Genomic DNA, 17,251 nt, shown 5'->3' with positions numbered 1-17,251 from the left:
CCAAAGTGAATCTAAAGTTGAACAAAAACTGATTCGTAACCCTTTTGCTACTAATGTTGGAGAGTGATCCCTGGTCAAGTGGTCCCTGGTCAAATGGTCTCTGGTCAAAAAAAGATTGGGAACCACAGCAATAGAGAGAGCACTATAATAAAACATGCCCAACAGTTTCTGCTTGCTTTGCCTCAAGGACATAAGTGTTTGCAGTATGGTGTGTTATTATATTCTCCCTCCAATATTCCTTATAAACACTATTGTTATTCAAGAAGTAAAATGAGCAATAGCTGTGTACTTACTAATCATCTGGCTAAATATCACATTCACTGACATGATTTCTTCTGTGACATAGGGCCCTTCCACACAGCTGAATAAAATCCCACATTATCTGCTTTGACCTGGGATATATGGCAGTGTGGACTCAGATAACCCAATTCAAAACAAATATTGTGGGATTTTCTGCCTTGACATTCTGGGTTATATGGCTATGTAGAAGGGCACTTTGAAAAGCTGATCTGCTTATGGTCAGGAATTTTGAGAGTTGAAGTCCAAAACACCTGGAATACCAAATGTTGAGAACCACTCCTTAAATCAATTATTTTTTGGCTCCTGGGACCCTCCTGGCTTTGCCCAAAGCAGGGAAAACAAAACAAAAAGAAAGCAAAAATCTTGTTCTATTTCTGAGAAACATTTTATTTTAATTTTTAAGCAGGCACAGTGGTCATGCAGTCTAGTTGTGAAAGCTAAATACATGTTTCGGCAGGTTTCCAGCGAAACAAAAGGCAGTCCTGGGGTGCACAGAGGAGCCTAGGGCCACAAACACAACATTGGAGGCTATATGTGACCCCGTAATACATTTATTCCTGGCTTAGATCACATAGTTGAAGCAACACCCCATTTGGGCATAAGTCACAAGGAGTACAAAGCTTTTAGTGTATTGCACTTGCAGAATGATTATTTACTTTTAATACCACTTTTTCTTTTGCGTATCTGGAAGTTACACCTGCCGTACATCGGAGGACATGACCTCTAATTCAAAGGAGTTATGGTTGTTTTCACGCAATAGGTGCACACTTTAAACAAACATTGACTTTCAAAAGAATGAGATTATTATTAGAGAATGATCCCTACAGGGCTTCTAGTTATTGGCCAGAAAGTATATGGGAGAAGACCTGTGGAAAGCCCCTATGTTTCTCTTTTAGGTTTTATTTTCTTTAAAAAGAACAGGCCCCTGCAACTCTATCTTTTGTCAGTGATGCGTCTCACGATGAACACTCATTTGAGCGAAAATAAAATTTAGCAGCCTGTAACACACAGTTTCTTCTGCATTATAAATAATTATTTTTCTAAACCACTCCAGCAAGAGCTGTTTAAATTCAGCTGAATCTATCATTTTTTCTTCTATGTATTATTTGGCTCTGTATCCCTTTTGTACTAAGTGTAACAGCCAATATGGTTCCTTTCCCAAGCCATTATTAATTCTCGTAATGATTCAACATTCAGAATTTTGCAAACCACGCAAGTACAGGACTGCAGTGTATGAGTAAGCCCCCTGTAGAAAGTGACACCACACTTTGGTCATGAGAAAGGATGAGTTTCTACCAACCAACTCTTAAGGCAGTTATACTCAAGGCATTCAAGTTGTCTTTTGGATCTCCTCCTATACTTTATTCATACAAGAGTTCTTTGTGTGAAAGAAACAGAATGTGTTTTATATGGAATTTTTGGAAGGAGGAAAGTAACTCTTAAATTATAAAAAAGTGGTCACTGATGTGACCTCAATGACTTCAAGAAGATAGGAATAGAAGTCTAGTGAAAGAACAAAAAGAATCTGGTGGATTCAAGCAGTTTCATTCAGTTTTTCAAATGACTTCTTTCTACCTATTTCTGAACTTGTGCTTCTTTGCTGCAGATGAACTTGTACATTCCATGTAGGAAAGAAATTGCACATTACGTACAACAGTAGTTTCCAACCTCTGGTCCATGGACCACCAATGGTCCGCAAGAACAAAAATATAGTCCGCAGCCTCACCATTACTACACCATTGCCTCAAAACTATGTGACAACGAGAGCGACTGGTCTTGTAAAACCCTCTTATAGTACCAAGGCAACGGGGATGTCAGGAGGGGAGAAGTAATATATCCAGGATATATTACTATTAACACATCAGCTCTAGAGCCCCTGGTGGCACAGTGGGTTAAACCCCTGTGCCAGCAGGACTGAAGACCGACAGGTTGCAGGTTCAAATCTGGGGAGAGGGCAGATGAGCTCCCTCTGTCAGCTCCAGATCCTCATGCGGGGACATGAGGTGTTTTATCATCCACAAGGATGATAAAACACCAAAAACATCCGGGCATCCCCTGGGCAACATCCTTGCAGACAGCCAATTCTCTCACACCAGAAGCAACTTGCAGTTTCTCAAGTCACTCCTGACACGACAAAAAAAAAATCAGCTCTAGATTATTAAATATGGTTTTCTGTGGACGAGCAGATGGTGACTACTGGATGGCATATGTTCTGTATCAGAAACTAGAACTGATGTGGTCTATCCAGTGCAATTTTCTGAATCAGCACCCAAAATACTCAAACCGAATCTAAAGTTGACCAAAAACTGATTCGTAACCCTTTTGCTACTAATGTTGGAGAGTGATCCCTGGTCAAGTGGTCCCTGGTCAAATGGTCTCTGGTCAAAACAAGATTGGGAACCACAGCAATAGAGAGAGCACTATAATAAAACATGTCCAACAGTTTCTACTTGCTTTGCCTCAAGGACATAAGTGTTTGCAGTATGGTATGTTATTATATCCTCCCTCCAATATTCCTTATAAACACTATTGTTATTCAAGAAGTAAAATGAGCAATAGCTGTGTACTTACTAATTATCTGGCTAAATATCACATTCACTGACATGATTTCTGCTGTGACATAGGGCCCTTCCACACAGCTGAATAAAATCCCACATTATCTGCTTTGACCTGGGATATATGGCAGTGTGGACTCAGATAACCCAATTCAAAGCAAATATTATGGGCATCCTGGAAGAGCCAGAGCAGAGCTTCACTTTTTATATGTCATTTCAGAGCCTCCCAATGTTGTTTAACATAAAGGAACACCAATTTTTTTAAATCTGGAAGTACATTTCTGGTGTTGGTTTGTGATATTTTTGATGGTGTGTACTCTCAGAAGGGTCCTCAGCAGAACACCTGGTAATGGATCTATCTTAGCAGCCCATGTGTGCTCTGAGTCAACATAGATAGTCTCAGGTAGTCCCATTGAGTCAATTAACTTTAAATTCGTATTCACTCACTGTGTTATAATTGATTCAAATGGGTCTATTCCACGTAGGTCTAATTTATAGGATCCAAACCACTGAGTTCCACCACAAAGCATTGAAATTCTAGTGAAAGCTTGCATGAAGATAAACAGGTGTTGGATATTGACATTATGTTTTTATGTGATATAAAGAGAAAGAAGGCTTTTTATTATTTTATTGCTGGCTGCTTATCAAGGAAGTGAGTGATATTACTGTACAAAGGACTGGTGTACAAAGAACTTAAATTGCGATGTTGCAATATGTGCTATGGTGGCCAAAACATGTTGGAACAGAACTTCCTTTTATCAGAAAGCTGGTGGATCGGGTTCACTAGGAGTTACTAGAATACTTCTTTTCCTATGAAAAGCAGAACTGTATGGATTTACTGCTATTCTCTTTGATTTGGCTCTGTTTTCACTTGTGAATTTGCATGCTGTTCCCTAAATCTGAAGCCTTTGTCCCAGTTAAATTCTATCTAGAGTCCCTGCTAAAAATTCTCATGTAAAGAGGAACTTGCAGCCTGAAGCCAAAAAGGAAGATTCTTTAGGAGTAATAGCACTATGCGTAAACACTTTTTGGACAGTCATTTGGATTTGTGTAGATCCACAACGGCTTATACATTTTTAAAAATGTTATCATATGTACAGAAACACAGCCCTATTACTAAACATAGTTTAATATCCAGATGGCAGAGTGGGGCTTACTGGGTAGTTCTACCTCATTGACACATTTAGCACCAGCCATCATGGAGGTCAACAAATATTGTACTTAACACCGCATAAATTGGGAAAATGCTATAAAAATATAAATACCGAATGCTGGAAATGCAGGAAAAAAGAGGGAACTTTCTACCATATGTGGTGGACCTGCGAAAAGGCAAAAATATATTGGAAGAAGATAAGAGAGACAATGCAGGAAATGTTAGGAATGAAAATATCTCAAAAACCAGAATTATTTTTATTGGGCATGTCAAAAACAAAAATGGACAAAAACATGGACAAACTATTATTTTTATTAACAACTGCGGCTAGAATATGCTATGGCAAGCTATGGAAATCAGAGAAAATACCTGATATAGAAGAATGGATACAAAAAATACTTGATATAAGAAACATGGACAGATTCACATTCTTAGTATCTAGATATAAAGAAATATAAAAGAAACAAATTGGGGAAAAATAACAGAATATTTAAAGAAGAAGAATTATAAGACAATAATTTAAAATAGTGGACCGGACCTCAATGGAGTGAAGGAGAGAAAGAGTAAAAACAAAGAAGAAGAATGGGAAAAAGAAAAGGAAAACACCTCATAAGACGATACCCAGGAAGTCATAGAAAACTTTTTTTAAAAAAATTTAAAAAAAATTTCCTTTCCTTTTTTTCCCTTTGGTTTTTTCTGGGATCACCTTTTTTTTCCTCCATCACTCCCTTTTATGTGCCACTATCCTTTCCTACTGTCCTGTCTCCTATTCCCCCACTTTCCCTGTAACCTTTGGAAAACACTTAATAAAAACTATATAAAAAAAAACAAATATTGTACATTTCTACAAACAAAAGGTTTTATATATACTGTTGTATGCCCAAAAAAGCCTGCTGGACTTTCCCAAAGTCTTTGGGAAATCCTATGCATGCACAGTTGTGTACACATAGGCTCTGTGTCTACAAAAATTTCCACTACATGCTCAGAAAGGAGGAAAAGGACCAAACCAATATACACAACATTAGGAATAGAGCTATTGAACATGGCTTCACTCTCTATTTCTCTGTCACCATAATCCAGGGTGGGCAACTGCCATGGTTTCATAGAAAGCACTCCAGGAGCCACATGCACTGTCAAAGATAAAGTGAGGAAAATTAAGCTGGAAGTAGTTGGATTTATGTTAAATGCTGTGAGGGGTGTGGCCCCATTTACACTGCCATATAATCCACTGGCAGAGAGTTTAAGCTCAATTTTGTTGGTATCATATCCGGTTAAAGCCAAAAAGAGCAAAATGTAGCCCAGAGGCTGATTTTGTGGCCTTTCATCCCTGTTGATTCCCTGTGGCCACCTTCTTTTTGATAATTTGCCTTCTGAATTGCTTCACACAGGCTGGATCTACACTGCCATGTAATCCAGTTTCTGAATCTGCTTTGAACTGGATCATATGGCAGCGTAGACTCATATAATCCAGTTCAAAGCAGATAATCTGGGATCAGAAACTGGATTATATGCAATATCAATAGAGTGGGCCCTTGGCATCCACTGGGTTTCCCCCCCCCCCCCCAAGATTCCAAAATCCGCAAATGTTCACGTTCCATCGTATACAAGGATATACTAAAATGGTTCTATAATGGTTCTAAAATGGTTAGATAAAATGGCAGACAGCTCAAATTTGTACTGGAGAGAGCCTCAGGAGCTTTAAAATGTAAGAGGCTATACAAGATATGCTCTGCATCACCATAGTGCTTGCTGTGTAGTCAAATCTAGATCTGATTTATGAATTTCCCTCACCCCAAATATTTTTGAGCTATAGTTGGTTGAATCATTGGATGTAGAACCCATGGATACAGAGGACCAACTGTGTAAGAAAATTAATACTTCATACAAGGGTTATGCACCGTATTCTCTGTACTTTGGTTTTTCATAGAAATCTGTTGGAAATAGCAACCTTCTTCGAGCCTCCACTAGTAATTTGCTTTGTATATGATTCTGCTTACTTACTGTATTGTATATGTATGTTTTGATATGTAGCTTTCCATTTGCTCTATGTTTTCATGAGAAGTTGTGGGAGGGGCTGCAGACCTGAGACTGCTCTGATCATATGACTCCATTTTAGAACACAGAAATACAATTAGACTTTGGACTGTTAAGAGCAAACTCATGTTGCTGTTGATTGTAAGAAAGATGCCCTGTGTTATCTGCACAGAGAAACTACAGTACTTCAAACCCTATCTGTAACTGGATTGATAAAGTTATGTATCTATAGGCTGAATACATGAAGGTTGTGAGTAAACCAAATATGTTACTTTTAATGAAGTCTATTTTTTGCCTCTTGCGAGCATGATATAGAAGCAAGATATTTATGGGAGAGTAGATGTTTTGGTCACTGAAAAGAACACTTATGAAGAACTGCTATATTTTGTGCATTGGCATAATCTCTGTTCCTAACAGATCAAAGACAACTAGGTTATCAGTGTAATAACTGAAAGCCAAATTGCATTGCATAAGAATACATGGTTTTATATCACTAAAGAGAAGATTTTACTCAAATGATTTTTTTTGGCTCTTCTCTGGAAAATCATACTTTTACAAAAGGTTATGATTTTCAAATGGTTGTGAATGCCATTTTTCTCCAAAAGGTTACAGAGATTCTGATTTTCCAAATGGTTATGATCTCTAATAGGTCATGACTTTCCTACATAATTGTTTAAAATCTTAATTACAGGTTTTTGCCAGATAAATTCATTGAGGACTGGTCAATAAATCAGCCAAAATAAAATAATAATAGCCAGACCTGTAGTATACTTCGATCCATTTGAGCGAGTCTACCAAACTACTATCTAAAATGATGAAAAATGCATAACCCATTATTTACTTGTTTTGGAGAGGAATGGATTATATTTCTTATGTAAACTGGGAATTCCCCTTGTTGCTAAGGTTATCTTCTGGTTTGGGAATTTGATGCCATAAAACACGTGTCAATAATTATTTTATCCAGTGTTTTCAGAGATAGAAATCTATTCAGATTTCTAATTAAAAGAAAAGAAGAAGCATTTGTAATGGTTATAGATTTAGCCTTTAAAACTGTTACTGGAAATAGATGTTTTTTCCAGAGAATTAAAGGTCATTTGCAAAACGATTGCTACCTGTGGTAGATATGCTTATTATACTTTTGTATCTGGTAAACTGGTATTTCAAGTTTTTCTGGTGTTTCAAAAAACCTGTTTGACTTCAAGCACCACAGAACAAATGAAACATATGTGCATATTCTAGTAAATACTGACTCTCTGAAACCACTTTAGATAAATATAGCCTTCCCCCCCCCCCCTTATACTGTATTTCTTGGACTCTCATCTAGGTGCACTTCCAGGTGAAGTTCTTACTGTGTAGACACTTTGCTCATTCATATAATTTTGTGATAGGGGAGCTGATTTTCAGAGGTGTACTTTCCTGAACTTCTGTGGCTAGGGCTTCTGAGACTGCAATCCAAAAAAAAGTAATTTTTCTGACCCTTGGTGATGGGAGGAAGCTCCAGACAACATTGTGTTCCATACTGCTGCTTCTGTCAGTTTTCTTACTACAGAATTTCCATGGAGAAGGAAGAATCAATAATTGTGGGCCCTTCCAGACAGACTCTATATCCCAGGATCTGATCCCAGGTTTTCTGTTTTAAACTGGATTATATGGGTCCACACTGCCAGTTAATCTGGGATAAACAGAAAACCTACCATCAGATCCTGGGATATAGGACTTGTCTGTAAGGGGCCTGTGTCCTTCGATTTGGCATACTGGAAGCCATTTGTCTGTACTTGCAAATGACTGGTACACATCTTGATACATAGAGAATATCTGCATTTTGCTTACATCTTGTCAGAAATAAAATAATATACTGCATTTTATTTGATTCTGAGATGCCTTTGATTGTAAGATGCACACTAATTTCAGTACCACCAACAGACAGATAGATAGATAGATAGACAGACAGATAGACAGATAGACCTCCAATTCTAAGAATAGAAGAAATAGTGTGCAGCTATTTTATTTTTTTGCTTTCTCTTTTCCTATTTGTGGAGAGAAACAAAACAAATAAAGAAGTAGCGTGACATCATGAGAGGACAACAAAATAAAAATGACATTGTCTAGCCTGGGTGGCTGTGAGTTTTTCAGGCTGTCTGGCAATGTTCCAGAAGCATTCTCTCCTGACATTACACCCACATCTATGGCAGGCATCCTGAGAGGTTGTGAGGCCTGTTGGAAACTAGGCAAGTCAGGTTTACGTGCCTGTGGAATTGCCAGGGTGGGAGAAAGAACTCATTTTGTTTGAAGCAAGTGTGAATGTTGCAATTGGCCACCTTGATTATCGTATGGACTTGCTGCTTCAAAGCCTGGCTGCTTCCTGCCTGGGAGTGCTTTGTTGGGAGGTGTTAGCTGGCCCTGATGGTTTCCTGTCTGGAATTCACCTGTTTTTGAGTGTTGCTATTTATTTACTGTCCTGATTTTAAAACTCAGAACAACCCCATGATTCCAACCATGAAAGCCTTCGACAACACATTGCCTGATGTCTGTATGTCATTTGTACAACAGTGAATCAAAACACAAACAAAGCCTGTTCAGAAGTACAGTTTTGATTTCCTCAAAACATTTCTCAACTTAAGAAGGCCTTCCCTGTTATATCATTGTTTCTCTCTCTTTCCCCCCTTCAGTTCTCCATACAAATCACCCCTCCTTGTAAAAGTGACCAACACTATGAATATGCTGGGAAATGCTGCACCAAATGTGAACCAGGTAAAAATGCTAAATATTTTTTTTAATTCATGGGTAAAGTTCTTCTTTCTTTTAAATAAATTGATAAATTATTTCTTATGTCGATATTCTTTTTTTAATGAATTATTTTACCATTTGATGGAGAAGGTAAAAAGCATTTCTTCTTCCATTTAAGATGGAAGAAAGTAGAGCCCAAAGACATGTCTATCACGTGTCTATTATAAAGCTCAGAAACATTAATATTTGGAGTACAACATGGTGCTGTAGTCCAAACATTACTATTCTGAGTTCTGGATCACAATGGTATAGACGTGTCTCAGACAATGGAGAAAAGGATGTGGGGGAGAGAGATTGAGAGAAGAAGACTCATTGCCAAACACTTTTGAAACTAAAAAATATAGAAGTTAGAAAGGGGAAGGAGTTTATTATAGATGGTAATTAAAGAGCACACTGAAGTGAAGAAGGAAGAATGCTGTAATGTGGAAGGAAGGTTTGGAGGAAAGAAGAAAAGGGGAGGTTTGCAGATTAAATGAATAAGGATGATTCCCTAGTGAATGTAACAGGACTCATCTTCACTCACCACTTAAGACGGGGGTGAATCTGGCAAAGGAGGAAGAGTTTTCAATGTGAGTATGATTCCACAGGGACCTTGTGAAGTGGTGTATCATAAAGTACACTGGTGCATATTATGGGCCCTATTTCAATTTTCCCCTGACTTATCTTATCCTGAATCAGAGTGTTTAATGTACATTACTGCAGGTGTTCATGGCACACATCATCTAAACCTACATTCTTAAGCTGTCTCCAATCCACATTAATTAGTCAGTGTAGATGTGCCCAAAGGCAACAGAAGCAAGAACTGTGGAAGGGACACTAAAAATACCATTATCCTAAGTCCTGGTCTACATGTGCTAACTCTGCAATCCTGTATACTAGAGATGACCAACTAGTGGCTTTTCACTAGTGATGGACTTTGGTTGTAGTCAGCAAAACTGGTATAAGAGAGGAATGTTTGGAACTGCAGCCCAAAAACATTTAGTAAACATGAGTTGTGTTATACAACTCAACAACATGAGTTGTGGAAAGGAGATTCCACCTGAACATGAGGAAGAACTTCCTAGCTGTGAGATCTGTTCAGCAGTGGAACTCTCTGAGAGGAGACATGATAGCCATGTATAAATATGTAGGGGAAGTCATAGGGAGGAGGGAGCACACTTTTTTTCTGCTTCCGCAGAACAATGGCTTCAAACTACAGGAAAGGAGAGTCCACCTGAATATTAGGAAGAACTTCCGAACTGTGAGAACTGTTCAGCAGTGGAACTCTCTACCCCAGAGTGTGGTGGAGGCTCCTTCTTTGAAGGCTTTTAAGCAGGGGGTTGGACTGGATGGCCCATGAGGTCTCTTCTAACAATGATTCTATACAGTATATCACTGACTTTGATGGAACTTATTTCTGAATAGACATGTATAGAATTGCATTGCCTTGCCTCAGAACTAGAGAAACTCAGCAATATGACTCAGATGGATCCAGATAGGAAACAGATATCATTTCTTGCACAATCTAATTGTCATTTCTGTGAATGAAACTTTCTTGACTCACATTCTAATTCTTCCCCAAAACTGAATGTATTTTAATTTCCTCTGTAGTCTTTGCTTCCATGCTCGATTGGGTACAACACAGTTGGCTTTAATGAAAGAGGCAGTAAATTCTTGGGCTTGAAGTCATTTTAGTAGCTAATATATTCATAGAATCACAGAGTTGGAAGAGACCTCATGGGCCATCCAATCCAACTCTCCTGCCAAGAAGCAGGAAAATCACATTCAGAGCACTCCCAACAGATGGCCATCCAGCCTCTTCTTAAAAGCTTCCAAAGAAGGAGCCTCCACCACACTCCGGGGCAGAGAGTTCCACTGCTTAACAGCTCTGACAGTCAGGGAGTTCTTCCTAATGTTCAGGTGGAATCTCCTTTCCTGTAGTTTGAAGCCATTGGTCTGCATCCTAGTCTCCAAGGCAGGAGAAACCAAGCTTGCTCCCTCCTTCCTGTGACTTCCCCTCACATATTTATACATGGCCATCATGTCTCCTCTCAGCCTTCTCTTCTGAAGGCTAAATATGCCCAGCTCTTTAAGCTGTTCCTCATAGGGCTTGTTCTCCAGACCCTTCATCATTTTGGTTGCCCTCCTCTGGACACATTCCAGCATGTCAACATCTCCCTTCAATTGTGGTGCCCAGAATTGGACACAGTATTCCAGATGTGGCCTGGCCAAGGCAGAATAGAGAGGTTGCATGACTTCCTTGGATCTAGACACTATACTCCTATTGATGCAGGCCAAAAGTATTCCAAATCCAAAAAAACCAATCTGAAATGTGGAACACTTCTGAGCCCAATGGGCATTCTCCATTCTGTATCTTTGCATTTCATTATTAGCATTATTTTGTTTTTGTTCGTTAATATGTTTTGTTTTCACCATGTTTTTATTCATCACCTAAAATACTCCTTAATAACATGCTGTTAACATGTTACTTTTAAATTACATTAGTTATACCTTGCTAACATATTACTTTAAATGTTGCTTATTATTCAGAAATCTCTGTGTTAATGTCCTTGGTTTTAAAATGATTTAAAAGTAATGGCATTCCCCTTCACTGTTTCTAAAAGGGAGTGGGGACATCACCTTTTGACATGTCACATCCTAATTCTCCATTTAAAGAGGGTATGTTCTTAATTACTCTGATACGGAAATAGGAAAGATAAGTTCAAGTGTCACACTTCTGCACCCCAGGGTCTGTATAAGCAGTTACAAAAGACTGTCACCATCTTTCCATACTTTTGAAATTCATCAAGTGTCCTCTGGACTTGGCTAAAGGCATATTGTTGAGTTTGATTGATCTTACAGGAGGACACGTGTTTCTTATGCAACGTGCCATTATGTATTATGTATTACCCACAATTCAGATTTTTGCCTCTGCTCAGTAAGTGGCCATAGGCGAGATACTTTGAGCTCCAGTTCACCCAGCTGCAATATAGGGGTTAACAATGCCAAGTCTCCTTATAGAGTTGTTGCAGGGTTACAATTTGTCGTGTAGCACTTTGAACACTGGAAAGGGCTATACACATTTCCCAGAAGATCAGTTAGTTCAGTTTTTCCAAGCATTTCTTATAATGGCTTTGCCTAGGAGCTGATAAGATAAGAAGCTACAAAATGACTTTCACTCTGTATCAGTTTATTGCTTGCATGCTGCAGGTAAGAGACGCAGTCGAGCATTCAGCCCTTTATATACGGAAAGGAACACCAGGAAATAAAGTACAACGTAGATACTTAAATTAAAATAAAAGAATTTGAAACTTTCAAAGTAAAACAAAAATTCTCAGTAGTACCTTGATACAGATCTCTAAAATTGCTTACCAAGAATATTTTATTGCAAGAAAACACATATTTTCAGCTACACTGTGGCCAAAATCTGGAGAAGTGTGCATCTGATGATTGAGAAATGCAAGTGTAACAGGTCAGTTGGCAAAGCTTTGGAGTTTAAAAGCTAGATGATCATATTCTCCTGTACCTCTGGCCTGAAAGGGGTTGGAGAGTTTCCCCTGAGGAAGGGTCATGCTCGGAGCAGACAGTGTTTCTGAGTCATTAAAGCTCAGTAAGGGAGCCTGAGTCATGGCTGCAGCCTTTAGAAGCCAGGCAGGCGACGATGCCCTTCAAGCTGGAGTGAAGGCTTTGATATGGAATTTGAGAGACATATTCTCATGTGCCTCCTGAGCTCATTTCTCACATAGGCAAGCAGTGGATTTATATTTGGATTCTCAAGTGCACTTGTTAATGTTTGGATTCTCAAGCACACTTGACAATGGTTGAAATCAGAAATTCTAGGAAGATGTATTGTCAAAGGCTTTCATGGCTGGAATCACTGGATTATTGTAGGTTGTTCAGGCTATATGGCCATATTCTAGAAGCATTTTCTCCTGACGTTTCACCTGCAGGATGCTTGCCATAGATGCAGGCGAAATGTCAGGAGAGAATGCTTCTAGAACATGGAAATATAGTCCGAAAAACCTACAACAACCCAATTCTAGGAAGCTTCATGAGTGGCCACAGCAGAAATTATAAAATCTAGCAAGCTTTCTTTTCCTGCTCACTGGATCCTGCAACTGCTATGGATAGTTGGCCACATTCTTCCAAGTGCTTATCCTGGCTGTTGTTTTCTACATGAGCCACCATACAATACATTTATGGAGATTAGGCATGTAGGATCCCCACATGAATGGACAAAAGCTGCTTCTGCTTTTTTTACCTGAAAGAACGTTTCTCTAGGCATTTCTAAGTCCTCCAGTGCAATTCTGTAGTCAGTTTCTGCCTAGAGAAACATCCTTTTCCATTGTAGGGCAGCAGTAGAGGTAGTAATATCCAGCAACCCACAAATAATTAAGTCCCTGAATGCTTAACCTGAGAATGTGGAGGGGTGACTGTTGTTCTAAACCTCACTTCATGCTGGGAGACAGTGCTTGAAAATGATCATTTGGCAACCTTCATTTTTAGTATTATGTTGAATGATGCCCTAATGGAAAGCCTGTGTTTCAGATTTGTTTGTCAATTTTCAAGAGTTCTCTTTCTGTCCTCCTCAGGAAAGTACATGTATGCAAAATGCACTGCCACCTCAGAGACTGTATGCCAACCTTGTGGCCCAAATGAATATATAGACATCTGGAATGAAGAAGAAAAATGCTTGCTTCATAAAATCTGTGACCATGGTAAGCAAAATGTGAGACGATGCCATTTGTAATTCTTACTGTGATGTTGACCATTAATGGTGGGAACAAAATGCAAAATTGTAAACCGGTATACAGAGCCCACTTTCTTGTACATTATATTCAAGGAGCTGACTTTTGGAAAGGTAGAAGGCACCAGTGGCTCCTAGGGGTCTCTTCCACATTGCATAATTATAGCACTTTGATCCCACTTTAATTGTCCTTCCTCTATCCTGTGATAACTTCAAATTTATAGTTTCATGAGCAGTGGCATCACTAGAATTGGCATCACCCAATGCAGGAGGTAATTCATGATCTCACCTCCATGGACCACCTCCTGTACCAGACCAGACCACAGTATTGTTGTTAAAATACCAGAGAAGTTGACAAAATCAGCAACTACTTTAAAAATAGTGATTGTGCAATAGTGAGTAGAATGTGGAAAGATTTTTTTGTTTTGTTTTTGTAATTCTACATTTGTAATGTGTATTGGGGATGACATTTAATTTCATACAATGTCAATAAAGGTATTCTATTCCATTCTATTATATTCTGTCATAAGCAGATTATGTGTACTTGAAAAATGGGTTTTGTCAGGTTTTCAGTAATGTCCCTTTTATCCCCTGTCATACATGTATTGTTGCTCCACTGCTTGAGGTTTTGTTATTCCTCACACAGAGATGCAACCGATAGTTATCCATCTTCAATGGGAATCACAAAACAGTTGCCATATGACTCAGTAATTTACTAACACTCAAGAATTCTGCAAACCTTGTGAGCTGCATCCATGGCTTTGTCAAGATTCACAGTCTAGCATCCTTGTGTTTTATGCCAGAGTTGAAAACACCAAAACAGTGATGCTTGGTGATTGTGCTATCAGTAGAGGATGTGAATTTGCTCTGGATTTTCATCTGAACTTCAAATAAATGATTAAGTGTGCTAAATCCTATCTCCAAAAATTCATGCAGCAACATGGGTGCCTAATACAGCATATTCATGTATAAGTTGACACCATGTATAAACCAAGGGCAAATGTTGGGGCCCAAGTGATGGATTTGATATGATCTATAAAGGAGCCATAGTGGAACAGTGAATTAAACTGTTAAGCTACAGAACCTGCTGACCAGAAGGTCAGTGGTTCGAATCCGTGGGACGGGGTGAGCTCCTGTTGTTAATCCCAGCTTCTGCCAACCTAACAGTTCAAAAACATGCAAATGTGAGCAGGTCAATAGGTACCACTTCAGTGGGATGGTAACGGAGCTCCATGCAGTCATGCCGGCAACGTGACCTTGGAGGGATCTACGGACAATGCTGGCTCTTTGGCTTAGAAATGGAGATGAGCACAACCCCACAGAGTCAGAATCGACTAGATTTAATGTCAAGGGGAAACCTTTACCTTTATTATTCTTTACCTTTATGATCTATAGATAAGCCAAGGGTCATTCTGTGGACAGGTGAACAGCCATGCCAGCTCAGGGGACAAGCCACCTCTAGTTAATGCTGCCATTTCCCCACCCAGGTATCCAAGAAGGCCAGAAGTGGCACCATAGTGGAGAGGGTAGTGTGGGTTGGTGTTTCTTTTAGGTTCTCCCAGAATCGATTTAGCTCTGTCTTCTGCCAATCTACTCAGAGAAGGGGATGGTTCCTTTTTTTATATATATAAGAGCTAGAGTCATATTAACCCATGGATAAGTCTACCCAGGTTTTTTGGTTCAGTTTGTTTTTACTAAAATCCCAAGACTTATACAGGAGTATAAGGGGTAGTTTCTTTTGAATTCATAGTATATCAACAATTCAACTAACCTAGAGCACCATTACCCTGAAGGAAAAGCATACATGTGGTCTTAACTTCCATGTCATTTTCTTCTTTTTTTTTTCTTTCACCTGAAGGAAAAGCTTTAATAGAAGTAAATCCAGGAAACAGCACATCCCAGCGACAGTGTGCCTGCACTGCTGGTTATCATTGGAATGAAGACTGTGACTGCTGTCGAAGAAACAGAAAATGTCCCCAGGGTTCTGGAGTTAAACATCCTAGTGAGATATTGCTTTGTCTAACATCTCTGGGAAAGTGATTTGGTTTGGGTTTTTTAAAGTGCAACACTGCATGTTCTGAGGCAGAATTACTGCAATTGCAAACTCTTCAAGGCTCCATTTAGTACTGAAATTAACAGTGCTGTAAGAGGCATTTTATTGGTGGTAAATGGTGGACCAGGTGGTCTACAGCAAAGGAAACATCACAGTCTTTTTAATTAATGCAGTCCATCATTGCCTCAGCGCAGGTAGCAATTCTGAGCAATTCTGCCTAAGGGCAACACTCTGAATCCCCGTGGCTAGTTAATGGATTTGCTGGTCTGTGATGCCCACAAGTCAATAACAGATGGATTTCTGAGATTACATTGGGACGAACCATGAAGGAAACAGAACTGCACGTGTCTGACCCATATCCCATCCCAGATTCAGAGCTTGCTACACGAAATATTTTTTGCATTGCCATTAACAGGCTGCTTTGAGTCTCCTTGTGAAGAGAAAAAGTGGGATATAAATAAACATAATAATAACCATCATAATCATCTCAGGTGACAACAGAATTGACAACAAGCAACTGGAAAAGCTTACACGATCCGAGGATTTAAAGACAGAACTGCAAAGACTCTGGCACAAGTCAGTAAAGGTGGTCCCAGTGGCAATCGGCACACTGGGTGCAGTTCCTAAAGACCTTGGCCTGCACTTAAAAACAGTCAACACTGACAAAATTACCATCTGACAGCTCCAATCTGCATGCATTATTCACTGATACATCACACAGTCCTAGACACTTGAGAAGTGGCTGACGTGTGATTGAATACAAAAGCCAGCATAGTGATCTTGTTTGCTGTGTACTAATCTTGTTGGGTATCTAATAATAATAATAATAGCATGTTATTAGCCTATATGTTCTATACTGCACGAATCACATACATTGGACCTCTAACATCCTTTTAAATGTTCTGGTAAAATCTGCATCTGATCAGTAATGGCTGATGACTTCCATGCCCATATACAGTGAATTTGCCCTGAGTTTTAAGCTAAGCACTTAAGGAACTATCCAATGTGCTGAACCTCTTTGAGGAAGAAATTTCCCAAAAACATAAGTACCTTGGCTAGTTCAGGCTAAAACCCAGAGTATATGGACAACTCCCAATAGCATGAAATCCACCACTACAGCTATATTAGGAGCCATTAGGAGAGGCAGGTAACAAATAAAATCTATTAGTATTAGTATTATATGACTGTACCTGGTATTAGGTTTAGCATTGCATGAAGTACGTCCTGGATCACAGATGGGGAACAACTGATGGAGCAATTCCTGGGATGGAAAGGTGGTTGGAGGAATTATTAAATAAGCAAAATAAACAGAAGGTTTTACATCCTATGTTGCACTTGCTCCTATGCAAAAAAGATCTTTGTCACCAAAACAGCTTCTCTTCCTAGACTGCTCTACTCATGGTTTTTTATTCTGTTTCTTACAGTACAACAGAACAAGGACACAGTATGCACACCATGTCCCGTAGGATACTTTTCTAATGTTTCTTCTGCGACTGATGCATGCAAAATGTGGACTAAGTAAGTCACAGACCATCTCACCTATCAATCTATCTATAAATAAGTCAAAATGTATTTACTGACATGGTTTGATGGATCGTGACCAGAATTGACACACATGCCCATCATGATTCAACTTAAAATAA

The 17,251-nt window shown here is 39.1% G+C and overlaps 1 protein-coding gene across 2 annotated transcripts in view; it reads left to right on the top strand.

Annotated features, from left to right (window-relative positions):
- TNFRSF11A (TNF receptor superfamily member 11a) overlaps positions 1–17,251 on the top strand; it is a 50,686-nt gene that overhangs the window by 16,910 nt on the left and 16,525 nt on the right. For both annotated transcript variants that reach the window (XM_067467527.1, XM_060772718.2), the window contains exons 2-5: positions 8,712–8,793; positions 13,401–13,526; positions 15,414–15,557; positions 17,033–17,126. In XM_067467527.1, coding sequence (XP_067323628.1) covers positions 8,712–8,793; positions 13,401–13,526; positions 15,414–15,557; positions 17,033–17,126 — 446 coding nt within the window. The remainder of the gene's footprint in view (positions 1–8,711; positions 8,794–13,400; positions 13,527–15,413; positions 15,558–17,032; positions 17,127–17,251) is intronic.

The sequence above is a fragment of the Anolis sagrei genome, chromosome 4 (assembly GCF_037176765.1).
Source record: "Anolis sagrei isolate rAnoSag1 chromosome 4, rAnoSag1.mat, whole genome shotgun sequence".
Lineage (NCBI taxonomy): Eukaryota > Metazoa > Chordata > Lepidosauria > Squamata > Dactyloidae > Anolis > Anolis sagrei.
This window is presented reverse-complemented; position numbering and strand designations above follow the sequence as displayed.